This window comes from Megascapheus bottae, chromosome 34 (genome assembly GCF_031878675.1).
Source record: "Megascapheus bottae isolate mThoBot1 chromosome 34, mThoBot2.hap1, whole genome shotgun sequence".
Lineage (NCBI taxonomy): Eukaryota > Metazoa > Chordata > Mammalia > Rodentia > Geomyidae > Megascapheus > Megascapheus bottae.
The window spans coordinates 3400454-3410551 of record NC_143542.1 but is presented as its reverse complement, the minus strand read 5'-3'; the positions used below and the strand labels follow the sequence as shown (position 1 = coordinate 3410551).

Here is a 10098-nt window from a genome sequence, read left to right as displayed (position 1 = left end):
TGACACAGCCTGGAGCCACTAGGCCAACACTGGCCAAATGGCACCAATGTCCTCAGCAGTTCTGGGGGACAGAGCTCGGGGGGACTGTAGGATGCTCACAGGAGTCAAGTGGATCGGAAGTGGGTGCCACGCGGGGAAAGGGAGACTTGTGGTGGACAGGGCAGGAATCCCCTCAAACCCAGAGTGGACAGAAAGGCTACAAATGAACTTTTGGCACCAGATGAGAAGAGTGGACTTGAACCAAACTAGTGACGATTCTAAGTGTGGTCTGAGGGAGAGCGGGTCAGAGGAAGGGGGGCATCTGCCACTGCCCTTCTGGGAGATTCCTGGGTTCTCCACATGGGGGGGGGGCTCCTCTTCTGCTCTCCCACACTGTCACATGCTCAAGACATAAAGGCAACAGGATACAGGGCAGCCAGGGCGGGTCCTTCTGCACACTGTTTCCCACACAGCCTGTGCCTGGTGGGCTGCAGGGACAGGGACGATGTGCTCTACAGGACACCGCAAGGCCCAGGACCACAAAAGGGGGCAGACAGGGGGCATACACAGAACACCAAAGATCAAGACAGCAAGGGCAGGGCAGGGCTGCACTAGCATTTACAGAGGTGTGTGGGGAAGAGAAGCTTGAGGGCTTCAATCTACTTCCGGCAGGTGGCCAGCTGCTGACCCGCTTGAGGCTGGGGGCTTCCTCCTAGAGGAGGCTGGCACTGCCCCCCGCTTCCAAACCTAATTCCCAAACCATGGGAAGGAATGAGCTGGTGGCCGAGGCTGTCATCCAGCCTCAGTGTTAAAAGTTCCCACAACGAACTCTGGGGTCCCACCCCGCCAGTGGGGTGAGAGGTTTCACAGTTTCTATCAGGATTGGGAGTGGCCTGGCACACCCCCACCCCCCACCCCCACCAGGACTGACTGAGCCTGGCCTTTGGGGACCCTGGGGTGCTACAAGTCCAGGAGCCGCTCCTCACACGTCTCCACAGGCCACTTGGAAGCCCCCCCAAACACGTGGACGTTGTTATCCACCCAGGGGATGACGTTGCCGGGCATGTTGGTGGAGCAGTTGGCGATGTTGATGATTTCTTGTGCGCGCAGGACGCGGTCCCAGATGTTGAACTGGCTGAGCTCTCCCACAAATGCTTGTGTGGCATCGAACCTGCCCCCCACGGTGTCCTGGGAAATGGAGACGGGGACACACCCTCTTCAGGGGGGGGGAGGCTCATCACAAAGCTCTTCATTCTTCAGGGAGGGTGGGGGAGTGATGGCTAGGCCTGACTCTTAACTGATCTGCTTAAAATCACCCATCTCCTACAGGAGAAACTGAGGCTGGAGAGACATACATGTCCGAAGCTGGCTCTCTTGAATCCAGATGGCCTCTTAGAATGAAGACAACTCAACCGCACCCCCCGCCCCATCTTTCCACGTTTAAACTTCTAGCACAGGCTCATTTCCCGTCACCCCTGCCAGCCTCCCCACCCACCCAGGTGCAAGCATCAGCTTCATGGCAGCTTCTGTTTTCTCACCTCTCCCTACTGTCGGAACAGCCCGGAACTTTCCTGCTCTTGCCTGGGGACCGGGATCAAGATCCCACCCCCACCCCCAGGATGTAGCTTCTAGAAGATTCCTGACCCAGCATCCCTGCCCCAGGCCCGGCCAGCGCCCCGACGGCCAGGACCCTGGCAGATGGCGTCCTGCGTCAGGATAGTCTCCAACTCACCCTCGGGGAGGCTGCCAGGGGCCACAGTGGCCGGCCCGGGGGCAGGGGGCGCGAGTGCAGCCCACGGGGGACCCCGACACCCACCTGCTCCTGCCCGAGGATGAGCACGCCCCCGGGCTTGATGGGGTGCCAGGGCGCCAGGTTTTCCCCGGTGCCCAGCTTCTCCCCGTCCTGGAACGCCTCCCACAGGCCGTCCCTCGTCGTCCAGGTCACACAGATGTGGTGCCATTTGCCGTCGCTGACGAACAGGGGCAGCTGGGCGACCTGGGGCCAAACACATGGCGGTTGAAGACCTCACGAGGGAGGGGGGGGCGGGGAAATCCCCGAGACCGGAAGCGGAAGTGGGCGGGAAAAAAAATCTCCGAAACCGGAAGCGGAAGTGGGCGGGACGCATGCGCACACGCACCTGGCCTGCACACACACGCCAAGGCCTCCAGGTCCCCTAGCAACCCGCAGCCTCCCTCCCCGGAATCAGGTGTTCCCCAGAGGCCAGGTGCAGAGGAAAACAAGGCTCTGGTCCTGCATGCAGCTCCCACGAGTCCCCATTAAACCAAGACCACCTGGGACAGATTGGGGGGAGTCACGTGACCCATGCCAGCCAATTACTTGGCTGTGCCCAGATGGACTGTAGAAGGGAAGCTTGGTTTAGCCTTCCCTATCCTCCCCCCCCCCCCATTTTTTTTCCTTTTTAATAAGGTCTCTGGTTGTCTTCAGGCCCAGGTTATCTTTTTTTGGGGGGGTGGGGTTGGTCATAGGTCTTGAACTCAGCCTGGGCGCTGTCCCTGAGCTCTTCAGCTCAAGGCTACCACTCTACCCTTAAGCCACAGCCCCACTTTCCATTTTCTAGAGGTTAATTGGAGATAAGAGTCTCAGGTCCTTTTGTGCCCGGGCTGGTTTTGAACTCTGATCCTCAGATCTCAGCCTCCTGAGCAGCTAGGATGACAGGCGTGAGCCACTGTGCCCTGTCAGGCCCAGGTTTTCTTGAGGCTGTTAATCCTCCTATCCCAGCCACCCCCCATGCCGAGATGACAAACAGAAAGCACTACACTCAGCTAGAAGGAAAGTTTTGATGTAGGGACTCTTGGAAGGTCTCCCCGCTGAACGTTTGAGGAGACTACACTCCTGAACACTATTAAAAAGGGCAATCCATTCTGGAACATCCTGAAATTAGAAGTTCAGGGAAAAGACTGGGGTTGACTTTGAGGGTCAGTGAGGGACTTGGTGTGTGTGTATGTGTTTATGTGTGTGACCTATGTTTTTATTCTAATGGTGGTGACACAGCTACATACATTTGTGAAAACTGGCTAAAACATACATTAAATTTCAGGCTGAGTAGTAGCTGCCTCTAATCTCAGCAATTGGGAGGAGAATTATGAGTTTGAGGCCAGCCTGGGCTACATAGCCAGGATCCTGTCTCAAAAATAAATATATAAATAAATTTCAACCATATAGAAATTACATCTCAACACACATGACTCCTCAGGAAAAATGTGCCCTGAAGTCTCTTACACACACCCTTGTGCAAGGGGCAGTTTGGCTCCTTGTACTGCTATCCTGGCAGATGGCAGTCTCCTGCCTCAATTAGTGTGCTGGGTCCTGGATCCTCTGCTGCTTCTGGGTCCGGCTCACCGCTTGGAGCTCTGTGGCCTGCTGCTGACTCCATCCTAGCCCCCTGCCTAGGGTGGGCCGGGCTCAGAACACTACTATCCCTGCCATGTTGATGCCAACTCCCCACGAACAAGGTTCCTGCTCCAGGAACGACTCCAGGTGGGGCTGCAGTGTGGTCAAGGGCAGTCAGGCGCTGGACTTGTGGTGGCCACTTCTTCAACATCAGGGCCTCACCTTGTCGTTAATGAGCAGCTCAATGGGGTTGTTTCCCCACTCGATCAGCACGATCTCATTGGCCTGCCCGGGCACAGCATAGGAGAACGGGGTGCCGATGCCTGGTGAGGCACTGGACCGCAGCCACAGGCAGATGGTGAAGGCGTATAGCTCGGGCAGCGTCTTCTTGATCTTCCCATACAGGTAGTTGGTGCGGAGTGGAAGGGACACCTTGAACGCATCTGGGGACTTGAATGCACTGTTACCTGGAGAAAACGGAGGGGGAGGGGACCCTGGTATGTTCAATCTTCCAACTTGGCTGGCAGAGTTCACCAAGACCCCTCTGTCAGACAGACCCCAGGGGGACAGAGCACCCATTACATCTCACCACTCTTCCAAGTGCTAAATCTAATCGAGCAGTCCACGAGACAGCCCTGCCTTCCAGAAGCTTCCATGCGCTTGGGTGGCAGGCAGGTAAAGGAGGGCAGGTTCCGCAGGGATTCCTGCTAGGAATGGAGATGAAAACCTCAGCTACCAGCAGAAAGATGGGTGGTGAGAGAGAAAAGGAACAATCTGTGTGCAACGAACCAGCTCCACTGTGTAAGACAGAAAAATAAGAAGGCCAGATAGGGTGGTGCATGCCTGTGATCCTAGCTACTTAGGAGGCTGAGACAGGAGGACTGAAGTTCAAGGCCACCATTTCAATATTCAAGCTGGGTATGGTGGTACGCTATGCCAGAGGCTTAAGTAGGGTGATTGTGATCTGAAGCCCCTAGGCAAAAAATTCAAGATTCTTATTTGAAGGATAACCTAGAGTGAAAAGGGCTGGGGCCTTTGCCCTCACCTGCCCCCTCATTCAAAAGACCAGGGCAGACCAAAGTAAAAGCAGTGACCTCCCCTACCTATCCACCCATTAGGTTGGGCAGGACGTTTCACAGCTCTAATCCTAGGGACAGGAGGATCTCAGTTTGAGGCCCAAGAAAAGTGAGACACCATCTCAAAAACAAGCTTGGTGGTACCTACCAGTAAACCCAGCTGCTCAGGAAGCCAAGACAGAAGGATCAAGGCCCAAGGCAAGTGGGGACAAAGCCCAAGACTCTATTTGAGTAGAAAACTAAAAGCCAAGAGTGGAGATGTGGCTCAGGTGGAAAGAGCACTTGCCCAGCAAAAGCAAGGCTTGGAGTTAAACCCAAGAAAGAAGACAAGGAAGAAGGGAAGGAGAAAGGGAGGGAGGGAGAAAGAGAAAGAGGAGGGGGAGAAAGAGAGGAGGGAAGAGGAAAGAAAAAGGAAAAAGAAGGAAGAACCAGAACCCTTTCCCAATCTTCCAGATTGCACAAATGAGGTGCCTAAGCTCAAGGTCACACAGATAAAGGACAGCATGGCCAGAGAACCCTAAGGCCGAGCTTCCGAGTAGCAAATGGCCCTGTTCCTATTGAAGACATCGTTACCTAATAAGAAGATGGCTTGCACACCTGCCAGTGGGCAGGCTTGCCAATTCAATAAAGCTCAGTGTCGATAATATTGTTAGCTTGGTGACAACAGATAGGCTTAATTAGAGCTGGGATGGAAGGGGCAGCGAAGCAGGCCACACCCTGACAGTCTTTTATTTAAATAAAACAGCTTGGAGGTTCAGAGGAAACTTAGTTAGAACCAATTAAGGAATTAAAAGGCCTGGCCAATAAATCAGAAACTGTGGGTGGCAGAGGAGCCTAAAGAAGGAAGGACTGAGGCCAGGAAGGGGGAGGGGGGAAAGAGAAGAGGGGGAAGAAGAGAAGTAGAGGAGCGGAGAGGAAGAAGGGAAGAGGAAATCTAGTCTGTTCAGATTTCAGAATTTCAGCAGCCCCTAGCCAGCCCCCAGCCAGGCTGAGACCCCTCAAGCGCCCCCAATTGCTGCATGGCTGAGGCTCACATCTGGGCTCAAGCAGATGTTTCTAAGAGCACACTGTGTGTGTGTGTGTGTGTGTGCAGGCACACTGGGCACTTGATGTCCCTTGCCAAACAGAAAAGTCCTAGGCAAGGAAGAAAATGGCCCTTGTCCCCACAGTTCTGGTATTGGGGATTGAACACAGAGCCTGGTATTTGCTAGGTAGACACTCTATCTCTTGAGCCCAACAGGCAGGCTAGCCTTCGTCCTTTGCAATCTCCACTTCCAGAGGGACAGGGATTATAAGCATGAGCTGCCATACCCATCTTTTTTTTTTTTTTTGCCAGTCCTGGGCTTGAGCTCAGGGCCTGAGCACTGTCCTTGGACTTTCTCAAGGCTAGAGCTCTACCACTTGAGCCTCAGCACCACTTCCGGCTTTTTTCTATGTATGTGGTACCGAGGAATCGAACCCGGGTCTTCATGCATGCTAGGCAAGCACTTTAACCACTAGGCCAAACCCCGGGCCTGCCATACCCATCTTAATAGTTAAGACAGATAATGCCCCCCACGCTCCCCTCCAAACATCCTGCCATCTCTCAAGTAGCCAGGATTATGGCTGTGGGCCACTAGGCATGGTCCTTGAGTCAACATGACTTTTCTGAGTGTGTCTCCCAGCAACATGGCCTCAGTGCTTCCTTCAGTGGCCCTGGCAGAGCTCTCTGGCAATTCTTCTCAAGACAGCAAGTAAAGGCAGCGTGCCTGTCCCCATGGTCCACTGTGGGGAGGCTGGTGGCAGGATCCACTCTCACCTGTGGCTCCACACTGCCCTTCCCTCCTGTCAGGTGGCTCAGGCCTCTGTGGCCTCTGCTCTACCCCTGGGGGGGGGCGGTGCCAGCTAACGAGTCTCCTGACATCATCCCAGAAGAGAGAGGAAAGTTTCAGACATGGAGGCATCTGAGCCACACAGGCAGCCAGGCTCACTGTTTTGTGAGGAGGGCAGGGATGAAAAAGAACTGTGATGGGGGGATGTGTACCCCACACCCTTCTCCTTTGGGGCCGCCTCAGCCATGCCAGAGGACAAGCTGCTAGCAACTGAAACTGGGTCCTTAGAAATTGCCTTGTCCACCTGGTATATGTGAGGTTAGAATCCGGTACTCACTTCCAGCAAGCAGAAAGCCTCACACCCAGGCCACCCAATGGACTGGAAGCTGGTACTGTAATCTGAAGTATGTAGGGCATTTGCTCTGTGTGTGTGTGTGGGGGGTGCACATGTGCCAGTACTGGAGCTTGAACTCAGGGCCTCGGGCCTCCCACTCTGGCTTGGCTTTGTCACTCAAGGCTAGCACTCTACCATTGGAGCCACAGCCCCACTTCAGGCTTTTTTTTTTTTTCCTGGTTAATTGGAAAGAAGAGTCTCAGATTTGTCTTCCCTGGGCGGGCTTCTAACTGCAATCCTCAGATCTCAGCCCTCTGAATAGCTAGAATTTCAGTGCCCAGCCTTATCTAGGACACCTGACCTCTCTGCATCCCTGGGGAGAGCCCCCCCCCCACCCTAGAAGACAGGGAAGAGGCAGAGTCACAGCACCTGGGGTGAGGGTGAGTGGAGGGAGGGCTGAGGGGGAGCCGCAGGGGAGGCCGGGGGTCAGGTCGGATCAGGCTGTCACCCTGTCACCCTGAGGTCCTGGGCTCTGCCAGGGGTGGTGGGGAGGGCTGATTCCCGCTGGGACCTTGGGCAGTGTCTGTCACCAGCCGGGCTGGACCCGCACGTACCCCGCTCCAGCTCGCTGACCCGGTGCATAAGCGCGTTCAGCGTGCTCTCGGTCCTCTGCCGGTGAGCAGACGTCTCGTTGTGCAGCAGCGACTTCTCGTCCTCCAGCTCGGCCACCTTGCGGAGCAGCTGCCGCTCCAGCTCCCCCAGCCGCCGCTGGAGCGCCTCCCGCACGTCGCCCGGCAGGCCGGCGCTGGACACGTTGGCGCGGAGCTGGAGCTGTCGAGGGGCGCAGATGTCGTGACCCCCCCCCGTGGCTCCGAGCTCCGGGGACCCCTGCGCACAGGGATCCCATGGCGCGAGCCTCAAAGGGGAGCTTGTCATGGATGGGGGCAGAGGGGAGTAGGATTTCAAAGCCAGGCAAGAATGCGTCTGCTGCAGTATGTGAAACTCATTTTTGCCCTATTAAAAGCTCCACTTTTCTCTTCTTACTTTAAAAAAAAAAAAGTATACATTCTAACCAACCTGTATGTAATTCTAGGTCAGAGAAAGACTGAAACAGGACTTTAATTTTTTTTTTTTTTTTTTACAGTGTGAGTCAATGGTACTCAAGCCTGGACAGCTTTTATCTAGAAAGGAAACACCGTCTCCCCTGGCTGCAGAATGGCACAAAGATAACTCTGCTTGCAGAGAAATTACTGGTGGAAAAAAAAAGGGGGGAGGGGGGAGCAGAATAAAACAGGGCTTAGTCCAAACCCCAGAAAGCTTGGATTTTAGGACAGCTACCTAAGCTTTGCTTCTTAATTACTTTCCCCACTGCTCCTGGGCTCCTGACCCCCCCAGCGTTCCAAATTCTTAAATTGCAGAAAACAAGCGTCCCTCCCTTCCCCTCCCTCCCCCATGGATTCACCGAGGCCAGGGCGAAGATTCACACTCGGTACTGGGGGAGCAATGTGAGCTGTTAGTAATCGTAATGATTCATGGTGGTGGTGGGGGGAGACACAGGACTGGGGAGCTACAGTACTCACGCCCTGCGAGCCCAGAGAACCCCTCAGGAATTCAGCAGCCACCACCTGTACTTTTCTTTAAACCGGCTCCTGCCTCTACTTACTTTTTTGGGGGGGGGCGGATGGGGGGAACTAGGAATTTCCATGCCATCCACAGGGATGGAAAGGAGAGATGGAAATCTCTGGATTTTTTCTCTCTCTCTAAGTTCCCAGGAACACACATCCATCGAGGAGGGGGAGTGGGGGGTGCCAGGGGAGGTTCCCCCTCCCGGATGCACCCCCACCACGGTGCAGCCCCAGCGAAGTTAACGTGAAATCTGGTTTGGGTGCAAACCCTGAGGTCATCGGTTGACCCCCTTTCCGCTCGGGTCCCCCAACTCTACATTGCTCGGACCTCTCCTCTACCGCCCAAACCTGACCCTGACAAAGGCGCGCTGGGGCGCGGGCCACCCCACGCGCCCCGGCTCGGGCACGCTGGAGGAAGATTTTTTTTTTTTAAATTTTTTTCAGAAAATGGAAAGAGGCTGCCGGGTGACTGGGGGTTTTGCACTTGACTTCCTATCCCGAGGACTGGAAGGGCCGTGGGAAGTTCACCACGAATCTATCCCAAGGCGCAAAAAGTAAGAGATTTAACCCTTTGCACCCAAGAAGGACACCCCAGGAGGGCGGAAGGTGTGCGACGCAAGCGAGATCCAGAGCAGGATCGGGACTCCCCCAAATTGAGCTCACCCCTCGGGCGATGGCTCCCGTCCAGGTGGGCCCGTCCCCCCCCCCACGACCACCTCCTCCCGCCCCCCTTCCCCCCCCCCACTCCGGCGCGGCGCTACCTCCAGGCTCTCCAGCCGGTCCTTGAGCGTCTGCAGCGAGCGGCCGAGCTGCTCGACGACGTGGCCGGGGTCCCGCGGCAGGTCGCCCATGGTGTCCTTGCCCGAGCCCCGCGCCCGGCCGCCCGCCAGCCCCTCGCAGCGCGCCAGCTTGCCCGTCAGCTCGCGGATGGCCTCGCGCTGGGCGCCCAGCGTCTCCTTCTGCTGCACCACCGTCTCCCTCAGCTGCAGCACGGCCGCCCGCAGCTCCTCCTCGGGGCTCAGCGCGCCGCCCTGCATGGGCATCGCGGGCAGAGGGCAGCCGAGCCCCGTCGCCTCCGGGGGCAGCGCGGTGCACACGAAGCGGCTGCCGGGCACCGGGTGGTCCTGCGCCCCGGTGACCACGACCAGCGCCGCGCCGGCGGCCAGCAGCGCCCACATCTCGCCGCCTCTGGGCTCACCGCAGCCCGGATGGACGCCGTCTGGGTACCGTCGGGGCGCGCGGAGACGAGGGCACCGCGGGAACGAGCGCCGCCCTCGGCCGCTCAGCAGCTCCGTCCGCTCCGCGCGGCGCACTGGACAAGGCTCGGCCCGCGCGCCCTTTCTTAAGCGGAGGGGGCGTGGCCTGAGGCAGGTGGGGCGCGCGCCGAGAGCTGTGATTGGTCCGTCCCGGCGCGCGTCACGCGGAGGGCGTGGCGGGGGCGTTTCTCACGGCTCTGGGGCCGCTGGGCGGGCGCGTGGGTTGGAGCCTGAGACACGAGCACTGGGGCGGCCGAGGCGCCCCGAAAGGGAGGGTTGGGGTGCAAACCTGCCGTTCTGCCCTGGGAAGCGTTGCCCTGAGGTACCTGCAGAGTGGCTGAGGACTTCCGGCACGGGAACCCCACTTTCCAAAGAAGAGCCACCACCCCCGGCGGGATTCGAACCCGGGTCGCCGGAACGAGCCACCCCCGCGCGGGTTCGTCATTTCTGGAGGCGGGAGGGAGCCGCAGCATGGATGCACAGCCCTGATCGCCCACGTGGGTCCTCCTATCCCTGGTCCCAGAGCACGGGAGAGAATGTGCTAGTCCAAGCTCTCTCTTCACTCCTCCCCACCCACCCCCCGCCCCAATTCCAGCCGAAAGTGGGGGGCCGGTCACGTGGCCGCCCCTCCCACAACTGACCTTTATGCCAAGACCCCCTGAGCA

At 57.3% G+C, this 10098-nt stretch overlaps 1 protein-coding gene across 2 annotated transcripts; it reads right to left on the bottom strand.

Annotated features, from left to right (window-relative positions):
• Positions 1–479: 479 nt before the first annotated feature.
• On the bottom strand, positions 480–9468 carry Nptx2 (neuronal pentraxin 2). 2 transcript variants are annotated; one of them, XM_090324085.1, is made up of 5 exons: positions 8939–9468; positions 7167–7383; positions 3554–3798; positions 1796–1975; positions 480–1167 (listed from the first exon to the last, which is right to left on the bottom strand). In XM_090324085.1, the coding sequence occupies exons 1-5, from the start codon at positions 9353–9355 to the stop codon at positions 940–942; spliced, it is 1287 nt and encodes a 428-aa protein (XP_090180211.1). In that variant the 5' UTR covers positions 9356–9468; the 3' UTR covers positions 480–939. The 2 variants fall into 2 exon arrangements, with proteins under 2 accessions (XP_090180211.1, XP_090180212.1); XM_090324086.1 differs by having other exon boundaries at positions 932–1195.
• Between the last annotated feature and the right edge of the window lie 630 nt (positions 9469–10098).

Excerpts from the sequence above, each read along its gene's own strand:
- Nptx2 (XM_090324085.1), bottom strand. The coding sequence starts at position 9,355 with ATGTGGGCGCTGCTGGCCGCCGGCGCGGCGCTGGTCGTGGTCACCGGG. Across the intron at positions 7,384-8,938 it reads ACCGGCTGGAGAGCCTGGAG|CTCCAGCTCCGCGCCAACGT; the intron begins GTAGCGCCGCGC and ends GCCCCTCGACAG. Across the intron at positions 1,976-3,553 it reads AGCTGCTCATTAACGACAAG|GTCGCCCAGCTGCCCCTGTT; the intron begins GTGAGGCCCTGA and ends GTTTGGCCCCAG.